This window comes from Microcebus murinus, chromosome 4 (genome assembly GCF_040939455.1).
Source record: "Microcebus murinus isolate Inina chromosome 4, M.murinus_Inina_mat1.0, whole genome shotgun sequence".
Taxonomy (NCBI): Eukaryota; Metazoa; Chordata; class Mammalia; order Primates; family Cheirogaleidae; genus Microcebus; species Microcebus murinus.
In genome coordinates, this window is record NC_134107.1 from 2,539,764 (window position 1) to 2,566,150 (window position 26,387).

The window sequence follows — 26,387 nt, forward strand, 5'->3', positions numbered from 1 at the left end:
CCGGGCCAAGTCGACCAATCACCAATCAGCTCCGTCTTTTCCCTGAAGTCCCGCCCAACTCAGTCCCCCTCAGCTTATCACATCGCAAGCTAGGCCGTCTCCATCCCTCTGAGCCTATTACATTGCAAGCCCCTCCCCTCTGCCTCGTTTCAGCCTATCGCGGTAGAAACACTGGCCAGTGTCGTCTGATCCGGCTGCAAACATAAAAAACACTCACTACTCTTGTTTTAGCCAATCATATTTTACACTTCGCTCCCAGTGCAGCCTATCGCATTTTGGACCCCGCCCCCTGGCGCAGTCGCGGCCTATCAGCTTCCACGGCCTCGTCCAGATTCTCCCTGGGCTCGACCGGACGCCCGCTGAACTACAGTTCCCAGGAGGCCTTGGGGCCACGCCGCCTAACTTCCGGCCGAAAGAATGGCGGCTTCCTAGAGGGTCGGCGGCTGGTTTGGAGGGAGGCTCCGGCTGCGGTGAGGAGAAGCCGGGTGGTTAAAGCGTAAAAGGGTGCGGGTCCCGTCCCTGGGGGGGGGCCCCCGCTCTTTTTTCCCCCAGGGGTCTAGCCTCTCGCCTTCCCTGAAGCTTCCGCCTTCGCTTCTGGTTCCTCCTGCCGTCTAGCCTCCATCCTTCTGGCTGCAGCCAGGGCTTCGTTGATTCCCTTAGAGGCGGCGGGGGCTGCGGGCCGCCCGGAGACCGTCTCGGGGAGCCCACGCCCGTTGCCCAGGTAGGCGAACTGTTCCACGCGCGCCCCGCCCCTCTCCAGGGGGACCTACAACACTCAGACCCGTGCGCTTCCCTTGTGCAGACACCCGCCGGGCTGCCCGGGGCCCGCGGGGGAGGATGCCAGAGGTTATGCCTTTATTCCACCGAGAGGTTTTCAGTTTCGGGTAACAGAAAACCCTACCGGGCCGGGGCGCGGTGGCTCGCACCTGTCATCCCAGCACTCTGGGAGGCCGAGGCCGGAGGAAGGATCGCTCCAGGTCAGGAGTTGGAGACCAGCCTGAGCAAGAGCGAGACCCCATCTCTACTATAAATAAAAAGAAATTAGCCAAACAACTAAAAATGGAAAGAATTAGCCAGGCCTGGTGGCGTGTGTCTGTAGTCCCAGCTACTTGGGAGGCTGAGGCAGGAGGCTCACCTGAGTGAGCACAGGAGTTTGAGGTTGCTGTGAGCTAGGCTGATGCCACCGGCACACTGTAGCCCAGGCAACAGAGTGAGACTCTGTCTCAAAAAAAAAAGAAAGAAAGAAAAAGAAAAACCCTGGCTTGAGCAAGACAGGGAAGTTAGTGGCTTAGAGACTGGATCCGAGCATAGCTAGGTGCAGGTGGTGAGAAATTGATGTGCTGTTTTCCGGGCGTCCCTTCAGGCCTTTGACTCTCTTTCCTCTCTTAGGGGCAAAAGGGGCTCCGGGCAGCTCTCAACTTCTAGACTCCCAGGTCTGCAACCCTAATGGGAGTCTCTTCCCTGATGGCACTCTTGGAAGTCCCAGATCTCCCACTGACTGGCCAGTTTTCAGTCATGTGCCCATCTCTGAGCCACTGGCAGTCGCCGGAGAGCTGGGATGTGCTCATTGGCCAGGTGATGGGGGGAGGAGAGGGGTTAGCCCTGCAGAAAAAAACGGGAGACTGTTACCTCGTGCCAGGATGGGTGCTGGGCTGATAGGTATGAAGGCACCCGTTCTGCAGCTTAGGAAACAGAGTCCCTAAGGGGAGTGACTCTTATAGTCAGTGAGCAGCTCACGACCCGTCTTCTTTCTTAGTAACCAAATGTTTTAAAACCCCCTGAAGGGAGGATCCTGGCTTCCCCTGTTCCTGCTCCATCCAGCCACATAGGAGCCATGGAAGTGGCAGAGCCCGGCAGCCCCACTGAGGAGGAGGAGGAGGAAGAGGAGCAGTCGGCAGAGCCTCGGCCCCGCACTCGCTCCAACCCCGAAGGGGCCGAGGACCGGGCACTGGGCGCTCAGGCCAGTGTGGGCAGCCGCAGTGAGGGTGAGGGCGAGGCAGCCAGTGCCGACGATGGGGCCCCCAGCGCCCCGGGAGCCGGCCCCAAGCCCTGGCAGGTGCCCCCACCAACCCCTGAGGTCCAGGTTCGGACACCAAGGGTCAACTGTCCAGAGAAGGTGGTAAGTAGAGGGTCTGGCCTGGGGCTTTGGGGTGCTAGGGAACCTTGAGCTAAACGGTCCCGCTTTTGGGGGTTCACGCTGCAGACATTCCCTTTGTATGAGTGCCCTACGGCCGCTGCAGGTTACCGCAGACTTGGTGGCTCACAACAACAGAAATTCATTCTCACCGTTCTGGAGGCCAGAAGTCTGAAATGAAGGTGTCAACAGGGCAGTGCCCCCTTGGAGTTTCCAGGGGAGGGTCCTTCCTTGCCTCTTCCAGCTTCTGGTAGCTCCAGGCGTTCCTTGGCTTGTGGCTGCATCACTCCAATCTCTGCCTTCCTCCTCCTACGGCCTTCGTCTCCGAGTCTCCTCCTCTTCTGTCTCCTACACAGACGCTTGTCTTGGCGTTGAATCAGGATGATTTTAACTTAACACCTTTGCCTTAATTACATCTGTAAAGACCCTGGTCCCAGATAAGGTCACGTTCTGACGTTCCTCGTGGGCATGTCTTTTGGGAGCCACAGGTCAACCCACTGTGTCCTCCTTTTTTATGCTTCTGTGTCAAACATTCTCTGCTTTGCTTTTTTTTTTGAGACAGAGTCTCGCTCTGTTGCCCAGGCTAGAGTGAGTGCCGTGGCGTCAGCCTCGCTCACAGCAACCTCAAACTCCTGGGCTCAAGCGATCCTCCTGCCTCAGCCTCCTGAGTAGCTGGGACTACAGGCATGCGCCACCACGCCTGGCTAATTTTTTCTATAAATTTTTAGTTGGCCAATTAATTTCTTTCTATTTTTAGTAGAGACGGGGTCTCACTCTTGCTCAGGCTGGTTTTGAACTCCTGACCTCGAGCGATCCGCCCGCCTCAGCCTCCTGGAGTACTAAGATGACAGGCGTGAGCCACCGCGCCTGGCCTCTCTGCTTTATTTTTTTGTTCATCAACCTGGACTCCGAGTCCGGTATTCTTTCCCCTGAGCCACTAGCTTCCACAGAGGCCAGCTTGGCCGGGAACTGGAGGTCACCACACTGCCTTTCCAGACAGGGCTGCCAGCAGAGGGCCAGTGGGCGGCGCGGGGGCTGGCGCTGAAGTCAGAGCAGCCCTCTCCGCCCTCCACCTTCTTTCAGATCATCTGCCTGGACCTGTCAGAGGAAATGTCCCTGCCGAAGCTGGAGTCGTTCAACGGGTAAGAGGGACGTCTGGGAGCGTTTGGGCAGAGGCCAGCCCAAAGCATACGGGGCCTTCACGCGGAGCCTCGCACCGGCTTGGTCCACCGGCAGTGCCCCAGGGTAGCAAGGACGGCTGGTAGTGCCTCGGCTGCGGCCACGCGGGGCTCCGTGCACGGCAGCGGCTTGGAGATGCTGAGAAGCACGGTGCCCCGGGTCCGTGGGGCCAGGCAGTGGGGCCCGGGTGGGGCTTGAGGGGCTCCCGGGAGATGCTGAGGGCGAGACCCCCCCTCCCCTGGTGCCCACGGCCGCGTGGCTGAGGGACGCCCCAGCAGGGCCTCAGAGGGACCGTTTGGAGGGGACAGGAGCTCAGAGGTCAGCGGTGCTGGGTTCGAGACCAGGCTCCGCCAGCCCCGTGCCGTGTGACTGGAGCCTTATCGTGGGGCTGCTGGAGGGTTCTCGGGCTGGGTGGGTGAGGGGACCTTAGCTCCCCTCCACTCGCTGCCTCCCCAGCTCCAAAACCAACGCCCTCAACGTGTCGCAGAAGATGATCGAGATGTTCGTGCGCACGAAGCACAAGATCGACAAGAGCCACGAGTTCGCGCTGGTGGTGGTGAACGACGACACGGCCTGGGTGAGGCGGGGCGGCGGTGGGGGCCTCGGGGACCCGCGGGGCCGGGCGCCCTGCTGAGGCCTGTGCTTCTCCGCAGCTGTCCGGCCTGACCTCCGACCCCCGTGAGCTCTGCAGCTGCCTCTACGATCTGGAGACGGCGTCCTGTTCCGCCTTCAGTATCCTTCCCGCAGGGCCGCGGGCCGCGAGCTCGGTGCAGACCCCAGCTCTGCTGTCAGAGGCGGGCCGTCTCGCTGGCCTCGGGTGCCCCGTCTACACCTCGGGAAGCACAGAACCGCCCACCCTGTAGAGCTGCTGTGAAGACAAAGTCATGGTATAGAGGGGGCAGCAGCCGATTTGGAGTCAGGGCGTTCAAACTGCACCCACCCGGGGAGCAGTCACACGGGGCCAGGTATACAGTCAGTGCTCAATAAATGGTAACGTGTGACTGAAGTCACAATTACGGCTACAGCCCTTTGGGCTTGGGCGTACCACGTTTTGTGCTAATTGGGATATTAAAGGTTCACGTGTGGCCCCGGACTTAAATATTATTAGGATGTGATTCCTGTGAGTTTAAAAAAAAAGCAGTGGTGAGTGTTAGGGGGACAGGAACAGGGACATCGAGTGTGGTCCTCTCGTGTGGAGAGTGGCTTCCGCTCTGAAGGAAAAGGGAGCTTTGACTTACCATCCAGTGCTAACCCTGTTTTGTGATCCGTGCTGAGGCTCAGAGAGGGCAGGTGCCTTGGCCAGGGTCACACAGCGCCTGCTGAGGTGCCCGGGCTCTCCTGACAGCGGGGTCCTGCCGCCTGTCCCTGCCTGCCCATGCTGTGCCACCGGTCTTCTCCTTAGCGCCCCCAACAGATCTGGAAGGTCTCTTCAGCCTCATGTAAGTCACCAGTGGGGAAATTGTTGTTCTCCTTTCAAGAGAAGGATCACTTCTGGGTAAAAGCCCCAAACAGCTCAGAATAATGCAGGGAGCCCTGGCCGGGCGTGGGGCTCACGCCTGTCATCCCAGCACCCCCGGAGGCCGAGGCAGAAGGATCGCTTGAGGCCAGGAGTTCGGGACCAACCTGAGCAAGAGCAAGACCCTGTCTCTACAAAAAAATAGAAAAATGAGCCGGGCATGGTGGCGCACGCCTGTAGTCTCAGCTACTCGGGAGGCTGAGGCAGGAGGATCGCTGGAGCCCAGGAGTCTGAGGTTGCTGTGAAGACGCCACTGTACCAGCCTGGGTGACAGGGCAAGAGCTCAAAAAAAAAAAGAGAAAGAAAAGCATCCAGGGAGCCTTAAAGCACCCTCGCTCCTAGCCCGTCCCCGGAACAGCTGTTGATCTGTCTGTCTGGGGCATTTTCTGCAAAAGGCGTCCTTCCCGGGATCTGGCCCCATGCTAGTCAGTCCAGTGACCGTCCCGTGGGCCTCCGCCTGCTCCCCTAACGCAGGGTCGGCGGACGGTTCCTGCGCAGGGCGGGTGGGGAACAGTCTCTGTCGCAGTGGCAGGCCAGCGGTCGGGCGGGCTCGGCTGTCGCCCGTAGCCTGTGTCGTGCCCACCGCAGTCTGGACTCCGTGCCGGTTCCACGTGTCGTGAAATACGGTTCCCCACTCCCCAGTGTGAACTCTGCACTTGCCCGGTGCACTCACCCCGTTCCCCTCTCCCGGCACCAGGGCCGATCACGCTCTAGAAAGTTCCGCCCATCTTACAGGTGGGGAGAGGCCACATGTCCACTTGCTGTGCTTTTGTTTGGGTTCTTTTTGTTCATTTTTAAATCCATCTGACATTCTCTCAGTGGCTTGTCTATTTGTGGCCTTTGCCTGTTTGTTATGGGATATTGTTTTTTGGGGGGTTGTTTTTTATATCATCATGGCTCACTGCAGCCTCAAACTCCTGGGCTCAAGCGATCCTCCTGCCTCAGCCTCCCAAGTAGCTGGGACTACAGGCATGCGCCACCACGCCCAGCTAATTTTTCTATTTTTTTGTAGAGACGGGGGTCTCGCTCTTGCTCAGGCTGGTCTCGAACTCCTGAGCTCAAGCGATCCTCCCGCCTCGGCCTCCCAGAGTGCTGGGATGACAGGCGTGAGCCGCCGCGCCCGGCCGGGATATTGGCTTTTACTTGTTGACTGGATTTGATTTTTACGTCTTGGAGACATTAGTCTCTGGCTGCCTGGTGTCCTGAGCCTGTGAGATGAGCCGTGGCCGGGCGGGGGGTGGGCGGCGGCTCCGCACGGAAGGCCTGGAGCTGGGGGTGGAGGCCGTGGCTGGCAGGTGAGAAGGCCCAGAGGCAGGAGTGAATTGGGGAGGCGTCGGGTGGGGCCCAGGGACAAGCGGGGCCTTCTCCAAGGGTGACGGGGGGCCGCCCCCCACCAGAGCGTGCTCTCCCCTGTCCCCTGCCCCTTGCAGCCAGCAGAAGACGGAGCTGCCGGTCACGGAGAACGTGCAGACCATCCCGCCCCCGTACGTGGTGCGCACCATCCTGGTCTACAGCCGCGCGCCCTGCCAGCCCCAGTTCTCCCTGACGGAGCCCATGAAGGTGGGGGCGGGAGGGGGAGGAGGAGGGGCGCGCGGGGGGGGGGGGGTCGGTACCAGGGGCGACTTCCCAGCCGCAGGGGCAGGGGCAGGGGTGCCTCCAGGCGGTTCTGAGACTCCGTCTAAGGCAGAACCTGGGGAATTGTCACAGGCGCGGGGCGACCCAGGCGCCAAAGGCTGCTGCCCTCTCCTCCCTTGTAGAAGATGTTCCAGTGCCCGTATTTTTTCTTTGACGTTGTCTACATCCACAACGGCGCCGACGAGAAGGAGGAGGAGATGAGCTGGAAGGTGAGGGGCCGGCGTGGGCGGCAGGGGGGCGCACCTGGCCTGGGCTTGTGGGGCCCTAGCTCCGCGTGGCAGCCCCGGAGCCGTGGCCCCGCCGCGTCGTGGTCATTCATTGGTTCAGCAACCGTCCCCGGTGCCTGTGCGAGCCAGTGGTGACGAATGAGGTGGGGGCGTTTGGGGCAGCGGCCCGGGGAGCGCGTCGGGACTGCCCGCCTCGTGCCCAGCTCCCCGCTTCTCCTGCTTCCTGCCCTCGCCCTCGCCGTGCCCCTGCCCGGAGCACCCTTCCCTCCCGCCTCGGCCTCCGCTGGCCCCTCACGTCCCAGCCCCAGACTAGCTGTGCGACCTGGAGTGGGCCGTTTACTTCTCCGAGCCTCAGTTTACCCAACTGTGAACAGGGGGAGTTGAGACCAGTTCCTCCTCGTACCTCAATGCCCAAACCAAACGTCCCCGCCCGAGACGCCTCTGCTCCCCAGAAAAGATCAGGGCGGGGCGCACGTCCACATTCAACTGTGTCTCTCCGCGTGGGGGGGGAGGACTGAGACCTCTTGGGGTCCTTAACGCTGGGTGGGTGGTAGGGAATGTGTGCTGGACGGATGAATGTTTTCTGCTTGGCAAACTCCTCTTCACCCTTCAGAACCCATCCCAGATGTCCCGTCCTCTGAGGAGCGCTCCAGGGGCAGGGAGGGCCAGTTGGGGGTAACCCTCAGCTGAACAGCTCCTCACTGCCCACCCCAGGATATGTTTGCCTTCATGGGCAGCCTGGATGCCAAGGGTACCAGCTACAAGTATGAGGTGGCGCTGGCCGGGCCAGCCCTGGAGCTGCACAACTGCATGGCGAAACTGTTGGCTCACCCACTGCAGCGGCCCTGCCAGAGCCATGCCTCCTACAGCCTGCTGGAGGAGGAGGAGGAGGCCACCGAAGTCGAGGCCACCGTCTGAACCTGCCCTGTGCACCGCAACCTCCTTGTAAGGTGAAACCGGCGGCCTAGAATACTGGTTCTCAAACTGGGCCCTGTGGAACCCCTGGGGTTCCAGGAGCACCCAGGGCACCTGGGGGGGGTCCCTGGGAGGAACGCCGAGATTCCAGGAGGCATCCCAGGAACTCTGGACATGCCCCTCCTCCTGTTTCCCAGCCCACACCGACTCCTGGTTTGTCAGTTGTGATTTCTGTTGTTTTTTTTGTTTTTGTTTTTTGTCGTCAAAATAAAAATCTGAATATTGCTAACCCACGCCCACAACAATCACTTTGTGTTAATTGGGGTCATCTTGGTTCCAAGCGACAGCCACTGAGCGAAGGCGAGCCGCTTTTCTTGTGGGTGAAAAGGCAAAGCTGCAGCTTCAGGCTCTGCTGTATCCGGGTGCTAGGACGTAGCCAGCGGGCAGGTGCGGTAGTGGGCGGGCAGGTGCGGTAGAGGGCGGGCAGGTGCGGTAGTGGGCGCGCAGGTGCGGTAGTGGGCGCGCAGGTGCGGTAGAGGGCGGGCAGGTGCGGTAGTGGGCGCGCAGGTGCGGTAGTGGGCGGGCAGGTGCGGTAGTGGGCGGGCAGGTGCGGTAGTGGGCGCGCAGGTGCGGTAGAGGGCGGGCAGGTGCGGTAGTGGGCGCGCAGGTGCGGTAGAGGGCGCGCAGGTGCGGTAGAGGGCGGGCAGGTGCGGTAGTGGGCGCGCAGGTGCGGTAGTGGGCGCGCAGGTGCGGTAGTGGGCGGGCAGGTGCGGTAGTGGGCGGGCAGGTGCGGTAGAGGGCGCGCAGGTGCGGTAGTGGGCGCGCAGGTGCGGTAGTGGGCGCGCAGGTGCGGTAGTGGGCGGGCAGGTGCGGTAGTGGGCGCGCAGGTGCGGTAGTGGGCGGGCAGGTGCGGTAGTGGGCGCGCAGGTGCGGTAGTGGGCGCGCAGGTGCGGTAGTGGGCGGGCAGGTGCGGTAGTGGGCGGGCAGGTGCGGTAGTGGGCGGGCAGGTGCGGTAGAGGGCGCGCAGGTGCGGTAGTGAGCGCGCAGGTGCGGTAGAGGGCGCGCAGGTGCGGTAGTGGGTGGGCGGGCAGGTGCGGTAGTGGGCGGACAGGTGCGGTAGTGGGCGCGCAGGTGCGGTAGTGGGCGGGCAGGTGCGGTAGTAGGCGCGCAGGTGCGGTAGTGGGCGGGCAGGTGCGGTAGTGGGTGGGCGGGCAGGTGCGGTAGTGGGTGGGCGGGCAGGTGCGGTAGTGGGCGCGCCCAGGGGACGGGAGACAGGAGACCAGAGGGACGGGCCGCTTTACCGCGAGCCGCTCTTCCTCCCGTGCCCGGCCCTGTGCGGACGCCTGCGCGGGCCCACGCCGGCCCCCCAGCGGCACCCCCGTCTCGCAGAGGGGCGCTGCCAGGCGGGGACTCGCAGCGCCTCTGAGCGCAGTTCCGCCGCCGCGACCGCGGGTGCGGCCGTCCGGGTGGAGACGAGATAGCGGCCGCGCGGGCACTTATCGCTGGCGCCGGGCCCGGCCTGATGCCGCCCAGTGTCGCCGCCCAGGCCGGACCCCAAGCTCCGGGTCCCGGATGTGGCAGCCGCGGCGGTGCGGCGCGGGCCGCCCTGGCTGGGGACGCTGCGCGACGCCGGGGGGCGGGGCGGCGCGTGCGCACGAGGTCGCCGCGGGAAATTGGAAGCGGGGCGGAGGGGAGCGCGCTCCGCCCGGACATGGGCGCGGAGGCCGGCCTGGCGCGGCGGCTGCGGGCGGCGCTGCGGGCGGAGGAGCCGCGGTGAGGGCGGGCGCGGGCGGGCGCGGGGCAGGCGGGCGGGCGCAGGGTGGGGGCCGTGGTCAGGTCCGCTCTGACCCCCGGTTCGTAGGGCCGTGCAGGAGCTGCTGCGCCGCGGCGCGGACCCCAACCTGGTGCTGGCGGACGGCGCGGCGGCCATACACCTGGCGGCCGGGGCCCGGTCCCCGCGCGGCCTGTGCTGCCTCCAGGTCCTGCTGTGCGGAGGCGGGGACCCCAACGCCCGGTGAGGCGGGGCCCGGGCCCAGGGCGGGGTCTCCCGAAGCCGAGGTCGGGCAGTGCGGGAGAGGGCACCCCGTGGTCCTGTGGCCCGGCCTCAGGGCGGGGAGGCCTCAGGGGTGGGGCTTGGGGAGGGGGCCTGGGGGCGTCCAGGGGCGGGGAGAGCCAGGGCTCCAGGGAGGCCCTAGGGTCCCAGGCCGAGGGCGCGGCACGGGGTTGCACCCGGACCAAAGTCGGGATCAAAGGTTCGGATCTTGAAGCGGGGTGACAGCTCCAGGGTCAGAGTCAGAGGTTCGGGTCCCGGCCCGAGGGCCATGTCCCAGGCTGGAGGGCGGATATGGGGGGGAAGGGCCGAGGCTCGGGGTCCCTGCCGGGAGGCGGACACGGCAGTGACCCTCCTGCGCGCCCGCCCCAGGTCTGCAGAGGCGCTGACGCCGCTGCACGTGGCGGCCGCCTGGGGCTGTCGCCGAGGCCTGGAGCTGCTGCTGAGCCGAGGAGCGGACCCCACGCTGCGCGACCAGGTTGCGGGCTGCGAGCCGGGCGGGCGGGGAGGAGGGAGGGAGGGAGGGAGGGAAGCGGGGCGGCGGGGCCTCGGGCTCCCCCTGCTGACCGCGCTCCCGCAGGACGGACTCCGGCCGCTGGACCTGGCGGTGCGGCAGGGGCACGCGCACTGCGCGCGCGTCCTTCGGGAACTGGACGCGCGGACCCCGACCCGGACCGGGGCGGAGACCCAAGAGCCCGAGCCCGAGCCCGGCAGTGAGTAGGGCCTGCGTGGCCGCGGCGCTTCCCTCCGGCCCAGGCCCTGGCATCTCCGCTTGGTCCTGTCTCACGGCCTCTGTCCCTGGCTGGCGCTGTCTGCCCCCCACCCTCCCTCCTCCTCGGGGCTCCGATGTCCTCTTTCTGTCTCACGCGATTCCCGCCTCTCCTGCCTGACCCCAACGCTAGGCGCCTCTGGACCGCGCGACGGGACGCTGGACCCCGCGGCATTGCTCACCCGGCTGGGCGGAGGTGACGGCAGCCACGCGGGCCTGGAGGCTGGCGCGGGGTCCCCCAGCCTTCCTGCTGCCCTGGGCGTTGCGGACAAGGACAGGAGCTCGGCGTCCCCACCAGGGCGCTGGGACTGCAGCTCAGATGAGTCCTTCGTCACCGCTGTGGAGGGCTCCGGAGCCGAGGACCTGGCCCCGGACACTGCCCCCTGCGCTGGGTCGTTGCCCCAGACCAGGCGGGGGCCTGGCGTCCGTCCTGCCCAGAGGCTGCCACGGTCTCCAGGTGCCCCGCTCGGGTGCGGCGAGGCGGGGCTGACCGCGCACCTGCAGGCCCTGACTCTGGCCTCACGGGATGCCACCAGCGTCCCGTCCCTCCCCTGCGCACCGCTCGGGGACACGGACCCGGCCCGCAGTCCCCCGCGGACACCGCGCCCGGCACCCTCTGACTTCCACGTCCAGACGGACGCCCAGACACCTCTCGATAGTGAGGTCGCTGCCCTCTGGCTCACAGAGGACGAGGAGGCGAGCTCCACAGGTGACAGGGATCCTGTCCCCTCTTGCTGGCACCTGACAGGCCCTGCTATGCCTGACTCGGAGCTGCCGCGGGGACGTCGAGTGCTTGGCGAGAGTCCTGGCCCCATCACGCCCTTCGCCCCGCGGTGCGGCCTCGGACAGCTGAAAGAAGCCCCGGCGGCTCCTGGTCAGTCTCTCCTGGGTGCCCGAGTCCGGGGAGCCTCCAGGATACCCCGGCTCTGAGTCCCCTTCCCTTCTCGTCCCTGAGAATCACCTCTTCCTCCCTCCCCTTTGACTCAGTTTCCCCTCCCAGGCCCAGACTTCTCCGGGCACAGCCCGGAACTGGCCGAGGCCCTGCGGACAGGCCGGATCCCTCACGCGCAGGCAGATGAAGATGCGCTGGCCCAGCAGTTTGCCCGGCCAGACCCCGCCAGGAAGTGGCGGGAGGGAGTGGTCAAGTCCAGCTTCACGTATCTGCTGCTGGACCCCAGGTACGCCGGGCGAGAAAGACCTACAGGTGGGGGCTAGAAAATTTGGGGATTGATGCTTATTTGCTGTGTGTTCTTAGGAAAAGGACTGGCCCTCTCTGATCATCTTTATTTTTATTTTGAGACAGAGTGTCACTCTGTTGCCCGGGCTAGAGTGTTGTGGCATCAGCCTCGCTCACAGCAACCTCCAACTCTTGGGCTCAAGTGATCCTCCTGCCTCAGCCTCCCGAGTAGCTGGGACTACAGGCACGTGCCACCACGCCCGGCTTATTTTTTCTATGTATTTTTAGTTGGCCAATTAATTTCTTTGTATTTATAGTAGACACTGGGGGTCTCGCTCTTGCTCAGACTGGTCTCAAACTCCTGACCTCCAGCAATCCGCCCGCCTTGGCCTCCCAGAGTGCTGGGATGACAGGCGTGAGCCACCAGGCCCGGCCTGATCATCAGCTTCACAAAAGGTGGTCGGACGCAGTTTAAGCTGCCGGGTGTCTGGGGAACAGCCACTCCTCTCTGGCCCTACGAAGTGGGGGTCACTGCACGTGGGTTCAAGTCGTTCCGTGACTTTGGGGACCGTCTCTGGGGCCACTCTTGTCACTTGTCCCTCTCTGAACCGCGCCCTTCATCCAGGGAAACTCAGGACCTGCCGGCCCGAGCCTTCTCGCTGACCCCAGCTGAGTGTCTTCAGACTTTTGTCCGTGCCATCTTCTATGTGGGCAAGGGGACACGGGCCCGGCCATATGTCCACCTCTGGGAGGCCCTTGGCCAGCACGGGCGGCCAGGAAAACAGGTATGGGGACAAGGATCAGGGCCCTGCAGGGGCCGTCAGGACATGGATGGGCACAGAAAAGAAGGGATTCTGGGGCCACCCCCGACTCTGTCCTGGCCCCCCAGGCCTGCCCCAAGGTACGCCGGATCTTGGACATCTGGGCCAGCGGCCGGGGCGTGATCTCCCTGCACTGCTTTCAGCACTCGGTTGCTGTGGAGGCTTATACTCGGGAGGCATGTCTTGTGGATGCACTAGGTGGGTACCTGGCATGTGGGTTGGGGGGTGTCACATGAGGGACAGTTGATCTACCAGTTCCCTCACCACCTTCCGTCCCAAAGCCGCACATTTATTCAGCGAGCAATTATTGAGCACCAACTCTGTACCTGCACATGCACATATTTTGCTCCATTGGTTTATCCCTGCTCGAGGGCAGTACACAGTGGGTACACCCATTACATACTGCTGCGGGGGGCACGTGTCCCCAAGGCTGCCCATGTGATCCCACCCCCTATCTCCCCAGGCATCCAGACGCTGACCAACCAGAAGCAAGGGCACTGCTACGGGGTGGCGGCAGGCTGGCCTCCCGCTAGGCGCCGGCGCTTGGGGGTACGCCTGCTGCATCGGGCCCTCCTCCTCTTCCTGGCTGAGGGGGAGCGAGAGCTGAGGCCTCAGGACATCCAGGCCCGCGGCTGAGTGCTGGGGAATCGGCCATCCAGCTGGGCAGAGACCAGGGTGCGTGAACGTCCCCGCTGCCCCAGCCGGGAGCTCCCGTCTCCCCGCTTTCAGAAGGCGCGGGCACAGGCTGGGCGCGGTGGCTCACGCCCGTAATCCCGGCACTTTGGGAGGCCGAGGCGGGAGGATCGCTCAAGGTCAGGAGTTTGAGACCAGCCTGAGCAAGAGAGCGAGACCCCGTCTCTACTATAAATAGAAAGAAATTAATTGGCCAACTAACATATATAGAAAAAATTAGCCGGGCATGGTGGCGCATGCCTGTAGTCCCAGCTACTCGGGAGGCTGAGGCAGGAGGATCATTTGAGCCCAGGAGTTTGAGACCACGGCACAGGCGACAGAGTGAGACTGTCTCAAAAAAAAAAAAAAAAAAAAAAAAAAAAGCCGGGCTCGGTGGCTCACGCCTGTAATCCTAGCACTCTGGGAGGCCGAGGCGGGAGGATTGCTTGAGGTCAGGAGTTCGAAACCAGCCTGAGCAAGAGCGAGACCCCGTCTCTACTATAAATAGAAAGAAATTAATTGGCCAACTAATATATATAGACAAAATTAGCCGGGCGTGGTGGCGCTCGTGCGGTGACGGTAGGCAGGGCCAGGGAGGTCGTGGGGCGCAGATGTGAGAGACCAACCCTCTTTGGGGTCACTGGCGTTGCTTCTCTGAACCTGTATCTTCCACTGTCAAATGGGATCAACAGGCCAGGCATGGTGGCTCTCGCCTGTCATCCTAGCACTTTTGGAGGCCAAGGCGGGAGGATGGCTTGAGGCCAGGAGTTGGGGAGCAGCCTGGGCAACACAGCCAGACCCCATCTCTTAAAAAAGAAACAAACAAAAACGATTAATATTGTAATCCCAGCACTCTGGGAGGCTGAGGTGGGTGGATCGTTTGAGCTCAGGAGTTGGAGACCAGCCTGAGCAAGAGCGAGACCCCGTCTCTACTAAAAATAATAATAATAAAAAAATTTAATTGGCCAACTGAACGTAGGAAAAAAACCCAAATGATTACTAACCAGACTTCCCAGAGAACTTATGCGGCCACAGGCTACTCATATGGTCAAAGAGCTTCAGTAAAGGCCAAGCCCCCATCCTGGCGAGATGTCACCGCTGGGATGACAGCGGTCCACTTTTGGGGGGGTGAGTCATTTAAGTTTCTAATAGTTGCTTCTTCAAAGGGCCTAGTGGGCTTAAGGAGAGAGATCCGCCGCCTCATTGGCTTCCTGTCCTGCCCGTCTTCACGGCTCAGCCAACCAAGTCCCGCAGGGGGCGGGCTGTGTCCGGGGCTGGGGGGTAGGGGGGTATGGTGGGGATTCCTCCTGCCTGGGGTCCCCCCTCCCCTGCCGCGCTCTGCTGCTCCCGGGACGGCAATGGTGGCGGTTAGAGGCCCGGCCCCTGGAGTGGGTCTGGGCTCTACCTGGTACCTGAGCCAAAGAAAACTCTCTGAGCTTCCGTTTCCTGGTGGAAAGCAGGGAGGCCTCCCATCCGCCCGTCTTCTGGGAAAGCCACGGCAGTCCCTTTATTAGAAGACTGGCGACTGCACGCCCTCGCCCCTGGAATGTACCAACAGCTCACGGGCAAGGAATCCAGGGACCCCAGAAGATCCAAGAGGCATGGGATCTGTCTGACACAGGGGTTCCCAACCGTGGCCTTAGTTACCAACCCTGGGGCTGGGGTGTCCTGTGCCTTGCGGAGCATGGGAGCAGCGTCCTTGACCCCCCCATGCCACTGGCACCCGCACCCTACCCTCCCCGGTGGCAATCAAGAGAGCCTCCGGAGCTGCCAAGGGACACAATCGCCCCTCCTGAGAGCCCCTGGTCTAAACTAACTCTGGGCTCGAAAGCCAGTGTGGAAAGGGCAGCAGATTCAGAACTGAAGGAACAACCCCCCCCGTCCGTCCCACCATGCACACAACCCCCTAAATATACGAGCATCAGAATAGAATTTAGAGGCTAGGTTCGTGTCAGTTTCATTAAAAAAAAATAAAGTTTAGAGGAGCAAATTCATGGCTTTGGGGCAGCAAAATCTTTCAGCCAGACACAAAAGGGAAAGACAGATTTGGTGGTTTGAAAAGAAAAATCAGGGCCGGGTGTGGTGGCTCACGCCTGGAATACCAGCACTCTGAGAGGCCGAGGTGGGTGGATTGCTCAAGGTCAGGAGTTTGAAACCAGCCTGAGCGAGACCCTGCCTCTACTAAAAATATAAAGAAACGAATTGACTAACTAAAAACATATACAAAAAATTAGCCGGGCATGGTGGCGCATGCCTGTAGTCCCAGCTACTCGGGAGGCTGAGGCAGGAGGATTGCTTGAGCCCAGGAGATTGAGGTTGCTGTGAGCTAGGCTGATGCCACGGCACTCACTCTAGCCTGGGCAACAGAGTAAGACTCTGTCTCAAAAAAAAAGTTGGAAACCAGCCTGTGCAAGAGTGAAACGCTTGTCTCTACTAAAAATAGACAGAAATTAATTAGCCAACTAAAAATATATACAAAAAATTAGCCAGGCATGGTGGCGCACACCTGTGGTCCCAGCTATTTGGGAGGCTGAGGCAGGAGGATTGCCTGAGCCCAGGGGTTTGAGGTTGTTATGAGCTGGGCTGACGCCACGGCACTCTAGCCCGGGCAATAGAGTGAGACTCTATCAAATAAAATAAAATAAAAAAGAAAAATCATCTTCATGACAAAGATGACCCCAAACCAAGTCGAAAGATAACATTGGGCCAGGTGCGGTGGCTCAGGCCCCTAATCCCAGCACTTTGGTAGGCCGAGGTGGGAGGATCACTTGAGACTGGGAGTTCAAGACCAGCCTGGGCAACATAGCAAGACCCTCTCTCCACTAAATAAATAAACTGCGATAGTAAGAGGCACTGACTTGCCGGGCCGGGTTGGGTGAGTTGTATTCAACGCAGAGATGGGCACCAGGCACTCCCCACAGTGGGCGCTCAGTTACGGCAGTTCCAATCCCGTGTAAGGTGTTTACTGACGTTCGCCTCAACCTCAGTTGGGCCTCCTCTTCCCTGCCTGGGAAGGGCTCACCCCTTGGCAAGGTGCCTCCCGCCCTGCAGGTACTGCCCATGTAGTCCCTGCGTTCTGAGGCAAGGGGGGGACAGGGGGACTGAAAGCAAGCCTGGATCCCAGATCAGCCCTGGCTTGGGGGGGAGGCGCCGGCAGTCAATCAGCCCAGTCCGCAGATAGGAACACTGAGGCTCAGGACCGGTGAAGGTCCCTGCCACCAAGCACGGGTCTGGAGACTCCGATTGTCACTTCTTTTTATTGAGTTACAAGTCTGAGATGCGCAGGTTCGGTGGCGCCAGCCCTCCCGTCCCTCCCCGCCCTCCTGTGGGCGACAACAGTAGCTCCCAGCGCCGCAGCCGCCGAGGGATGCGGGGTGGGGACGGTCCCTGCGGGGCTGGGGGGGGTCCCAGGAGGAAGCGCGGCTGACACGGAAGACAGAGGGCGGGGCGGGGGCCTGGGGGCCCGTGCCTTTGGCTGGAGAGGGACACTTCTGTACAAGGTCATCTTCTGCGGGGGTCCTGGCCGCGGCCCCGCAACACCGACACGGGGTCTTGCGGGACAGAAGCAGAGAGCGGAGTGTCCACCCGGCTCCCCGGCGCGCCGCCAACGCCCGCCCGGGCCCGCGCCGCGCTGCAGACCGGGCGCCCTCCCGGCCTGGCCTGGCCCCGCCTGGCCTCGTCTTCCTGCCGCTCCGCTCACCGAGAGCGATGCCCCGCCGGCCCGGCGGCTACTTCTTCTCCTCCGCGGGCGCGGGCAGGGGCTCCGGCAGGGCCTTGGGCAGGGGCTCGGGCTCCCAGAGCAGGAACTCGTGCAGCAAGGTGTTGACGGTCTCCGGGCACTCGAGCATCACCATGTGGCTGCCTTCGTCGATGAGCTTCAGGAAGGCCAGGAGCAGGATCTGCAGGGGACACGGGGCTCGGGATGGGCGAGGGCCCCCGGGCTTCCCTGGGACTCCCCCCCACCATTCGTGGATGGCCCCCGCGGCGCCGGGAAGTCCCTCCTGTAGTCTGCCCTTTATCACTCCCCCCACCCCCAGTTCCGCCCGAGGGGGAGCTGGAGGATGGCCTGTCGCCCTGCGGGAGCCCATCTAGGTATCACTCCGTCGGCATTTACCCAGTGCCCGCCGCAGGCCTGCAGGAGGGCTTCTCAACCTCAGCGCCGCCGGTGTTTGGTACCGCACCACTCTGCCCCGTGCACCTGCCCAGCCACACTCACACACACCGTAATGTCTCCAGACGTTGCCAAATGTCCCGGGGGGGGGGGGGGGGGGGGACAGAGTCAGCCCGGGGGTGAGGGGTGAGAATCACTGAGCCAGGCACGTAGAGACAGATTAAGGTCTTTCATGCCAAGGCAAGATGTCTCGACCTTGGCCCTAACGGCATCTGGGGCCTGCTCAGGTCTGTCCCGGGCATTGTAGGGTGTTCGGCAGCGACCCTGGCCTCCACCCACCAGATGCCGTAGCACCCTGTACTCCTCCAGCTGTGACAGCCTAAAATGTCTCCAGACACTTCCAAGTGCCACCCCCCCACCCCCCGGGCAGAACCGTCCCTGGTTAAGAGCCGTGAGAGCTATTCCAGGCCCTAAGGATCCCAAGACCCTCTCTTGGAGTTCCTGATCTGAAGATCTCCCGGCCTCCCTCTCCCAGAGGCCACTGGTTCCTCACGCAAATGCCCAGCTGTGGAGGCAGCCTTCCGCCTGAGCGGGGATGGTGCATAACCGTTAACACCTGTCCCGGGCAGTCTGCATCCTGTCACCGACTCTAGATCTAAAGCTCCCTTTTGGTGGCTCACGCCTGGAACCCTAGCACTCTGGGAGGCCGAGGCGGGAGGATTGCTCGAGGCCAGGAGTTCAAAACCAGCCTGAGCAAGAGCGAGACCCTGTCTCTACTATAAATAGAAAGAAATGAATTGGCCAACTAATACATATATAGAAAAAATGAGCCAGGCATGGTGGCGCATGCCTGTAGTCCCAGCTACTCGGGAGGCTGAGGCAGGAGGATCGCCTGAGCCCAGGAGTCTGAGGTTGCTGTGAGCGAGGCTGACGCCACGGCACTCACTCTAACCTGGGCAACAGAGTGAGACTCTGCCTCAAAAATAATAAATAAATAAACAAACAAATAAATAAAAAAATAAAGCTCCCTTTTGCCTGGGGTGAGAACCCGAGGTGGAGCCGCACCTAGAGGCCACGCCCACCGCGGAGGCCACGCCCCCGGCCGCCCCTGGGTACCCGCCCCTACCTCGGCCATGCGCTGGTCCTCCTCCACCGGCACGAACTTGTCGTGCATGCCGTGCACGAGCAGGACGGGCACGGTGAGCTCGGCGTGGTAGACTTCGTCGCCCTCGGGCCAGTACTGGCCGCTCATCATGGCCCGCAGCACGAAGGACGACACGTTGAACGCCTTGCCCTCCTTCAGCAGCTGCTTCTCCTTGGCCCCTTGGCGGGCAAAGCCGGCCCTGGAAGCAGGGAGGCACCGCTGGAGCCCCCTCGTGCCAGCAGGGCCGCCAGCGGGTGTCCGCCGCCGCGTAGTCGGTCCCAGCCTCCAGGGGTGCAGCCTCCCCTCCCCAACCCCGACTCTGCGGGGGGCACTCACTTGAGGAAGCTCCAGGCCAGGCAGGGCGACAGGCAGTGCAGCACGCAGGCCGGCATGTTGAAGATGGAGCAGAAGCTCGGCTCCAGCGCCGTGGGGCCCCCGCCGTTGATCATGATCACCTTGTGCACCAGGTCTGGGTACTCGTGCGCCAGGAATGTGCAGAAGGAGACGCTGCCCGGGGCGGGAGGGGTGGCGGGGAGGGTTGAAAAGGCGGGGGTGAGCAGAATACAGGCAGCGAAGGGGTTAAGGCCCTCCCGTGACCCCGGAGGCAGGTCCCCTGAAGGTCAAGATTCGTGCTCTGGGGTCCATGGGCACCAGGCGGGGGTGAGGGAACGGTGGGGCGTCTCAGAGTGGCCCAGAGTTGTGGAGTTGTGAGCTAGAGTGTTGAGGGTGGAATTTATTTATTTATTTGATTTTTTGAGACAGAGTCTCTCACTCTGTTGCCCGGGATGGAGTGAGAGCCGTGGCGTCAGCCTCGCTCACAGCAACCTCCGACTCCTGGGCTCAAGCGATCCTCCTGCCTCAGCCTCCCGAGGAGCTGGGACTACAGGCATGCGCCACCACGCCCGGCTCATTTTTTTTTTCTATATATATATTAGTTGGCCAATTAATTTCTTTCTATTTATAGTAGAGACAGGGGTCTCGTTCTTGCTCAGGCTGGTTTCGAACTCCTGACCTCGAGCAATCCACCTGCCTCGGCCTCCCAGAGTGCTGGGATTACAGGCGTGAGCCACGGCCACCGGCCTCCTCAGGTTCTTAAAGTCACCTGACTTTCAAAGGGGAAAGGAGGACTTATTACCAAGTGCTAGGAGAGCAATCAGATCACACAAACCCTTCTGGCTGCCCTGAGGGGTTACTATTTCCTGTGTGCCCCTTCCCTGGTAGGATCTTTTCCTGCCAGCCTCTAGGTATGACATACCCACTTGTTTGTTTGTTTGTGTTTTTTTTTTTGCAAGGTGGAAGGGCACAGCCTGAAGCGCCCCCCCCAAGTCAAGCTCCTCATTCTCTCTAAAGTAGGAGTCAGCAAACTATGGCCTGTGGGCTAGCTGCTAGTTTTTGTGAGTACAGTTTACGATTGTGGAGGTCTGGAAAAACCCTCTGCAGACACACAGCCATGTCTGGCTGCTTCTGCACTGCAACAAGCAGAGTTGTAAAGTCCCAGGGGAGACTGCATGGCTTGCAAACTTAGAATATTCACTATCTGACCCTTTAAGAAAAAGTTTGCAAACTCCTGCTGCAAAGAGAGTCCTGACTGTACCAGTGATGGCATGCCCTTGGGCAGGTTGCTTAAGCTCTCTAAGCTTCAGTCTTCACAGCTGTGAAGTGATAGTGTGCTGACCTCCTACGTAGAAGGGTGTTCATTTAACTAGAGGAATCATTTATCACATACATCAACTTTTGGGGATGTTATCATATCAACAAGTAAGAGCTACCTTACCTGTCAGCCTGGGATTCCTTTCTTTTAGATGCTTATGTAATTTAATTCCTTTTCTTGTCTAATTGCATGGGCTACAATCGCTAAAACAGGGGCTCTTAACCTGTCTGGCTAATCTAATCTTGCTTTTCTTCCCTAGGTAAAGGAGCAAATGGGGCCAGTTGGCAGTGGCCAGGCCCCCAAGGCCCAAAGCCTTCCACAGAGGAAGTTTTAGGCGGTATTATCCACCCTTCAAAGGGGAACGAATTACAGCAACCTATGCCTTTGTAAGTGGGTAGAATTCACAGGATTCGAACTAGCCCTTCCGGACCTGCACGGGGACCTCCAGGGCAGCCAATCTGTGAATTTCGTCTAAGGCAGGGGTTCTCAGTGAGAGGCAATTCCGCCCACCAGGGGACATTTGGCAATGTCTGAAGGTGTCTGTGAAGGTCTCGATCAACACTACACGACTGTGCTAGTGGCATCTGGTGGGCAGAGGCCGCGGAGGATGCTGCTAAACACCCTATAGCCCCTCACGGAAAAGAATTAGCTGGCCCCAAATGCCAGCGGTACTGGCATCGAGAAATGCTGCACTAACACGTCCCGGGAAACGACAGCAACAATGACAGGAATCCCTGTCTGGTTGCAGATGTTAATGGGATTTTTCCAAGGAGAAAAATCAGCATTCTGTGACCGGGTGTCCAGTGCCTGTCGGCCCCTGCCCTCGTGCCCACCCTGTGCCAGCCGGGGCCCGCTCACCCGTAGGAATGCCCGATGAGCACGTTCCGCTTCTTGGCGTAGCGCTTGAAGATGGCGCGCATGTCCTCGGCCAGTGCATAGAAGGTGTAGGCTGCGGCCACCTGCGGCGCGGAGCTGGCCCCGTGGCCTGCCAGGTCTGGGGCCACCACCTCGTAGCCTAGGCGCACAAAGAAGTCCAGCTGCTCCTTCCAGATGGCCAGGGAGCCGCCGACGCCGTGGATGAAGAAGAGCACCACGTCCGCCTGCGCGCCCTTGCAGCTGGTGATGCGCTTCTCGCAGTCAATGTGGATGGTCCTCTTGGGGCGCCGCGCGCGCCGCCGCCGCCCGCTGCTGCCGTTGCCGCTGCCCGCGCTGCCCGGGCCCGGGCGGCCGTCTCTGCCCGCCGGGTCGGCCAGCTCCACCTCCAGCGCGGCCGGCGGCTCCCCGGCGCCGTTCTGCCCGTGCAGGAGGTCGGCGCGGGGCGCCCGGCCAAGGTTCTCCACCAGCAAGCGCCCGTTGCGGTACACGGTGATCCGGCGCTGGCAGCGCACCAAGCCAGACCTGTCCCCCTGCGCGGCGTCCTGCGGCGGCGGCAGGGGCGGGGTGGGGGCTGGGGCGGGTCCCGCGTGCTTCACGCGGAGCACGCGGCCGGGTTTGACCTCCACGAAGGTGTAGCCATCACTGGACTCCACGCTCTCCAGCGGCGCCACCGCGTTGGGGGGCGCGCCCAGCAGGCAGCAGAAGATGCCGTCGGTCACCCCGGTGAGCATGGCGTGTCCTGCGAGTGGGCGGCAGCTAGCTCAGGGGCAGCCTACCTACATGGGACCCCTCCACCCCTGCAGGACCCACTCCCTGCACCTGGCTCAGGTGGGCCACCCTGGGGGAGGCCCCTTTTAGGCTCCAGTCTGGGGAGGGCTGGAGCCAGCCAACCAAGGCACCAAGACGTTCTGCTGGGGGCAGTGCCTTCACGGAGGCGGGCCACCCTCCCTGGGCCAGCCCCGTCTATCCTCAGAGAGAAGGACCTAGTAGCCCCACAGGGTGTCCAGAGAGAAAGTGGTGGAGTCCTCGGGGGCTTCCCAGAGGAGGGGACATTGAGACAAACGGGGCCCAGCCCTGAAGACACCCCTCCCCCCAAGCTGGAGTTCACTCCAGCGGGCCTTGTAAGCCCGTGGGTTCCTGCAGACACGCACGCTTGCACCGACTCACACACTGCCAGGGCCTCCCGAGGCCTCTAACGCGGCGGGAATCCCATCGAGCCCCCCATCCCCAGGATCTGACCTAGGAAAGATGAGGCCTTGGGGGAGGGGCTTGGGGACTGAGCCCCCAGAAGGCCTGGCCCAGCCCCGGAAGCCCCCGGTGCGCCGGGCCTGTTTCACGGAGGAGCAGGCTGAGGCCCAGACAGCTTGGGAGGAGGCGTCTGCGGGTCCCCCGGTACGCAGCACCCTGGGCGCCGGGGTCTGCCGCGCGAGCCCCCAGCCGTGGGGAGGAGGATGGAGGAAGGCAAGGCCCTGGCTTGGGGGGCCTCCAGGCCTCCAACCCACTCCCTGGGCCACCCCCGCCCCCGTGTCCATGGCAACCGCAGGCTGTTACATAACTCAAGGGGGATACCCGCGCAGTGCACCCCCATTGTCTAGGGCCTGGAGACAGGACCGACCCCGCGGCCCCCTGGCTTTGGCGCCGCGAGGGTAAGGCACGCCGAAGAGCGGCCCGCGGTCGCCCTGGCGGGAGGCGGGCCAGCCCCCACCTCGACCGGGGCCCTAATCCCCCGCCTGCGGAGGGCAGCGCCAACGCGCCGCGCAAGCCCCCCCCTTCCCAGAGCCTGACCCCCGCCTCCCCGGCGCCCGTCATCCCCGCGGCAGGGTCGGGGCCGCTGGGGCTCCGCGGCTTCCTAGGAGCCCGAACGCGGGCTGTTCGGACCGCCGCACCCCCCGCCCCGCAGCGGAGGCCCCGGGGGGCCTCGATCTCCCCTCCTGGGGCCCGCTTCCCGCTCACCTCATCGAGGGCCGCGGGGCCCGGGTCGGGGCGGAGGGGTCCCGGGCGGAGGAACCGGCGCGCGCCTGCCGGTGCCGTTTACATGGTGGCGCGGGCCGAGGGCGCGCGCGGGCCCCGGCGGTCAGTGCAGGGCGTCCCGCCGCCGCGGGACGAGCCGGCCCTTTAAGTCCCTCCCCGAGGGGGCGGGGCCGCGCGCCGACGGGCGGGCACCTCGGCCTATGGCGACTGCGGGCTGACCTGGCCTAGTTCGGCGTCCAATCAGAGGCGGCAGTTCCGGGACGGGGGCGGGCTCTGGGGGCAACGGCCTCTCCCCTTCTGGGGGCTCGCCGGGGAGGGGGGAGGGATTGGGCCTGGCCCCGGGGCGGAGACGCGGGGTCGCCGCCTGGGGCCTGTGGGGCCCCGAGTGGGTGTCCCCGGCCGGCCAGTCCCTGCCCCCGAACTGCCCAGCCCCCTCCACACGAAGCCCCCGTGCACCTGTCGGTGTTGACCTTTCCATCCCAGGAGAAGAGAGTCCCTGATCTTTCCAGTACCAGGTGGGGAAACTGAGGCTCGTAAAGGGCGCAAGGGCAAAGGCCAGGCAAGGGGCAAAGCCGGGACTTGAACCCGCGGCTGTGCGATTCCAAGCCCTGGGAACTGTTATTCGCTCCATCTTTAGACGGGAGTCTTGGAGCTGTGTGCAGTGAAGGGGAGGGAATTTCACAACCAGCCGATGTAACCGAGGACTGTCAGGGAGGGCCGGGGGCCGGAGGCAGGCGCCCCAGCTCCGTCCGTGGCTGAGCCAAGGCAGGCCTCCAGGAGAGCCAGAGGGCCGGGGGCCCAAACCCAGCCTCTGCCCTTTTGCAGGTGTGTGACCTTGGGCAAGTCACTCTCCTGAGCTTCTCTTTCTCTCTCTATGAAATCAATCCTCTTATACATTTGTTAGCCGGGCAAAGCGCCCATCAGGGCGTCTCGCACAGAGTGAATGCCCAGCGCGGTTGTTGGCGTTGTTAGTACGGGGCTGCTTTGCTAAATGGTGGTGCAGGTAGGCTTCAGAGGATAAAGGGTTACCGGCTCCTTGCTGCTGGCCTGCTCCGATCCCCTGGAATTTGCTGCCAGAGCTGGATTGGGTCCAGCCACCCACTCTTGCCTGCTCCGGGCACTCCCAGAAGTCTACACAGTTTATTCATTCAGCAAACACTCCCCATGGCCCCTCTGGCCCGGCCCGGAGCTGGGTGATGCTGGGGCGCTTGTAGGGACTCAGCCCGGGGCTAGCCCTAGAGAGAGACGCCCCTGAGCTGCAGGGGTGAGCCGCAGCCGGCTAGTTGGGCCAGAGCTGGGGCCAGGGTTGAGAGGACAGGATTTTATTTTATATATATATATATATTTTGAGACAGAGTCTCACTTTGTTGCCCAGGCTAGAGTGAGTGCCGTGGTGTCAGCCTCGCTCACAGCAACCTCAGACTCCTGGGCTCAAGCGATCCTCCTGCCTCAGCCTCCCGAGTAGCTGGGACTACAGGCACGAGCCACCACGCCCGGCTCATTTTTTCTATATATATTAGTTGTCCAATTAATTTCTTTCTATTTATAGTAGAGATGGGGGTCTGGCTCTTGCTCGGGCTGGTTTCGAACACCCGACCTCGAGCAATCCTCCCGCCTCGGCCTCCCAGGCGTGAGCCACCGAGAGGAGAGGATTTTAAAGGATGGATATAGGGGAACACTGGGCAGAGAAGAGGGTGTGGCTGAAATTCAGGGTGCCTGTGTGCAGAGGGCTTTGCATGCCCGCTGGAGGAGCTGGATATGTTCCCTGGGGCAATAGGGAGCCCAGGAGGGTGTGTGAGCAAGGGGAGGCTCTCAGTTCTGAGCATCAGAAAATTCTTCTAGGGCCCGGATGGGAACAAGCTTGCAGTCCTCCAGTTTTAGGGACCAAGAAACTGAACCCTGGAGAGGAGCAGAGGCCACCCCAAGGACACCGAGCCAGCTTGAACTCAGGCCTCCGGGGCTTCCTGCCAAGGGGCGGTGACTTGGCTTCGGGGCGGCCGGGGGAAACCCGCCGGCCAGCTGCGTGCCATCTGCCCCAGCTGCGCCACGGCCGCCCAGGGGCACCCTCTAGCGGTCGACGCGAGAAGCAACTGCAACTCCCAGCAGACCCCGGGACGCGAGTGAGACGGCGCCGATCGCCTGCCGCCTAGTGGTCAATAGGAAGAACTACACCGCCCCAAGGGCACGGGCCCTCGCGCCGGTGGGGCGCAGGCGCGGAACTACAACTCCGGGGCCGCCGCGGCCATGTTTCTCCGAGACACGAGGAACTACATTTCCCAGAAGCCTTTGCCCCCGGGGGCCACGGGGTCGCGGGCGGCCGCGACGGCGTGCGAGCGGCGGCTGGAGATGGCTCTCTGGGCAGGATCCCTGTTGGGCCCCGCGGCGGGCAGGTCGGCGGCGGCGCTGCTGGGGGGCAGGTGAGTCCTCAGGGGGGGGGACGCTTCCCCGAATTTGGGGACGGGGCGGTGTCAGAGGCGGGCGCCAGCTGTTTACCACCCCCGAGGCCCACCAGTGCCTTGCGCACTTATGGAGCGCCCTTTGCTGCCGGGCTCTGCACCGCAGCGGGCGGGGAGGCCCGGGTCGGTCCAACCGCGCCCGGTCTGACCCTTCCCGCCGCCCCCTCTGCCTCCGCAGGTGGCTCCGGCCCCGGCCCTGGCTGGGGCTCCCGGACGCGGGGGGCCTCCCTGCGCCGCAGCAGGCGCGGGGCAAGGCGCGCGGGAACGAGTACCAGCCCAGCAACATCAAGCGCAAGCGCAAGCACGGCTGGGTCCGGCGCCTGAGCACGCCGGCTGGCATCCAGGTCATCCTTCGCCGCATGCTCAAGGGCCGCAAGTCGCTGAGCCACTGAGGAGTGCGGCGCCGCCGGCGGGGACCCCCGCTCCCCTCGCCCCCGGGCCTCGCCTGGCGCTGCTTTTGCAGGAAGCTGGAAGAACAGGAACGAGACTCGGACACGGGCGCCCTCCGGAGCGTGGCGTGGGCCCGGGGGGGGGGAGGGGAGAAGATCAAATGGGAGTGCAAGTCAGACCTTGCCAAGTCCCCTTCCACGCTTCTTTGAATTAATGAAGGATTTCGAACATATGCAGCAGACCGACAGGGATAGTGCAACGGGAACCCCCGTGTGCACCCCAGGACGCGGCTGTACTTGAAGCTGACCTCAGGCATCAGGTTATTTCTTCTGTAAATATTTCAGAATATTTGTTACCCCTCCCCCCAGACAAGGGCTCTCTAAAGCAAATCAAAAAACTTATCACACCCAAAAGAATTATCAATAATTTTGAAATATTAAACGTCTCGTACATGTTCAAATTTCCATTTGTCTTTTTTTTTTTGAGACAGAGTCTGGCTTTGCTGCCCAGGCTAGAGTGAGTGCCGTGGCGCCAGCCTAGCTCACAGCAACCTCAGACTCCTGGGCTCAAGCCATCCTCCTGCCTCAGCCTCCGGAGTAGCTGGGAGGACAGGCACGTGCCACCATGCCCGGCTCATTTTTTCTGTATGTATTAGTTGGCCAATTAATTTCTTTCTATTTATAGTAGAGACGG

The 26,387-nt window shown here is 62.5% G+C and overlaps 4 protein-coding genes across 7 annotated transcripts; 3 read left to right on the forward strand and 1 right to left on the reverse strand.

Annotated features, from left to right (window-relative positions):
• Positions 1-327: 327 nt before the first annotated feature.
• BABAM1 (BRISC and BRCA1 A complex member 1) lies at positions 328-7,899 on the forward strand. 3 transcript variants are annotated; one of them, XM_012755516.3, is made up of 10 exons: positions 328-470; positions 616-721; positions 1,785-2,119; positions 3,218-3,276; positions 3,770-3,890; positions 3,967-4,045; positions 4,728-4,752; positions 6,260-6,389; positions 6,587-6,673; positions 7,406-7,899. In XM_012755516.3, exons 3-10 carry the CDS (start codon positions 1,835-1,837, stop codon positions 7,607-7,609), a joined length of 990 nt encoding a protein of 329 aa, XP_012610970.3. In that variant the 5' UTR covers positions 328-470; positions 616-721; positions 1,785-1,834; the 3' UTR covers positions 7,610-7,899. The 3 variants fall into 3 exon arrangements, with proteins under 3 accessions (XP_012610970.3, XP_075857624.1, XP_075857625.1); XM_076001509.1 differs by having other exon boundaries at positions 1,822-2,119; XM_076001510.1 differs by lacking the exon at positions 616-721.
• A 1,365-nt stretch (positions 7,900-9,264) lies between these two features.
• Positions 9,265-14,340, forward strand: ANKLE1 (ankyrin repeat and LEM domain containing 1). 2 transcript variants are annotated; one of them, XM_076001511.1, is made up of 9 exons: positions 9,265-9,379; positions 9,468-9,620; positions 10,029-10,134; positions 10,237-10,369; positions 10,559-11,299; positions 11,426-11,603; positions 12,228-12,387; positions 12,492-12,621; positions 12,887-14,340. In XM_076001511.1, the coding sequence occupies exons 1-9, from the start codon at positions 9,318-9,320 to the stop codon at positions 13,057-13,059; spliced, it is 1,836 nt and encodes a 611-aa protein (XP_075857626.1). In that variant the 5' UTR covers positions 9,265-9,317; the 3' UTR covers positions 13,060-14,340. The 2 variants fall into 2 exon arrangements, with proteins under 2 accessions (XP_075857626.1, XP_075857628.1); XM_076001513.1 differs by having other exon boundaries at positions 10,559-11,134.
• Positions 14,341-16,333: 1,993 nt separating this feature from the next.
• Positions 16,334-22,980, reverse strand: ABHD8 (abhydrolase domain containing 8). Its single transcript, XM_012755513.2, has 5 exons — positions 22,831-22,980; positions 20,860-21,616; positions 18,687-18,857; positions 18,333-18,549; positions 16,334-16,994 (listed from the first exon to the last, which is right to left on the reverse strand). Exons 2-5 carry the CDS (start codon positions 21,606-21,608, stop codon positions 16,824-16,826), a joined length of 1,308 nt encoding a protein of 435 aa, XP_012610967.1. The 5' UTR covers positions 21,609-21,616; positions 22,831-22,980; the 3' UTR covers positions 16,334-16,823.
• Positions 22,981-24,453: 1,473 nt separating this feature from the next.
• On the forward strand, positions 24,454-26,158 carry MRPL34 (mitochondrial ribosomal protein L34). Its single transcript, XM_020284509.2, has 2 exons — positions 24,454-25,265; positions 25,483-26,158. Exons 1-2 carry the CDS (start codon positions 25,093-25,095, stop codon positions 25,694-25,696), a joined length of 387 nt encoding a protein of 128 aa, XP_020140098.2. The 5' UTR covers positions 24,454-25,092; the 3' UTR covers positions 25,697-26,158.
• The last annotated feature ends 229 nt before the right edge of the window (positions 26,159-26,387 follow it).

Excerpts from the sequence above, each read along its gene's own strand:
- ANKLE1 (XM_076001511.1), top strand. The coding sequence starts at position 9,318 with ATGGGCGCGGAGGCCGGCCTGGCGCGGCGGCTGCGGGCGGCGCTGCGG. Across the intron at positions 10,135-10,236 it reads ACCCCACGCTGCGCGACCAG|GACGGACTCCGGCCGCTGGA; the intron begins GTTGCGGGCTGC and ends GCGCTCCCGCAG. Across the intron at positions 10,370-10,558 it reads GCCCGAGCCCGAGCCCGGCA|GCGCCTCTGGACCGCGCGAC; the intron begins GTGAGTAGGGCC and ends CCCCAACGCTAG.
- ABHD8 (XM_012755513.2), bottom strand. The coding sequence starts at position 21,608 with ATGCTCACCGGGGTGACCGACGGCATCTTCTGCTGCCTGCTGGGCGCG. Across the intron at positions 18,550-18,686 it reads CTGGCCTGGAGCTTCCTCAA|GGCCGGCTTTGCCCGCCAAG; the intron begins GTGAGTGCCCCC and ends CCCTGCTTCCAG. Across the intron at positions 16,995-18,332 it reads AGGACCAGCGCATGGCCGAG|ATCCTGCTCCTGGCCTTCCT; the intron begins GTAGGGGCGGGT and ends TGTCCCCTGCAG.
- MRPL34 (XM_020284509.2), top strand. The coding sequence starts at position 25,093 with ATGTTTCTCCGAGACACGAGGAACTACATTTCCCAGAAGCCTTTGCCC. Across the intron at positions 25,266-25,482 it reads GCGGCGCTGCTGGGGGGCAG|GTGGCTCCGGCCCCGGCCCT; the intron begins GTGAGTCCTCAG and ends CTGCCTCCGCAG.
- BABAM1 (XM_012755516.3), top strand. The coding sequence starts at position 1,835 with ATGGAAGTGGCAGAGCCCGGCAGCCCCACTGAGGAGGAGGAGGAGGAA. Across the intron at positions 2,120-3,217 it reads TCAACTGTCCAGAGAAGGTG|ATCATCTGCCTGGACCTGTC; the intron begins GTAAGTAGAGGG and ends ACCTTCTTTCAG. Across the intron at positions 3,891-3,966 it reads TGAACGACGACACGGCCTGG|CTGTCCGGCCTGACCTCCGA; the intron begins GTGAGGCGGGGC and ends GCTTCTCCGCAG.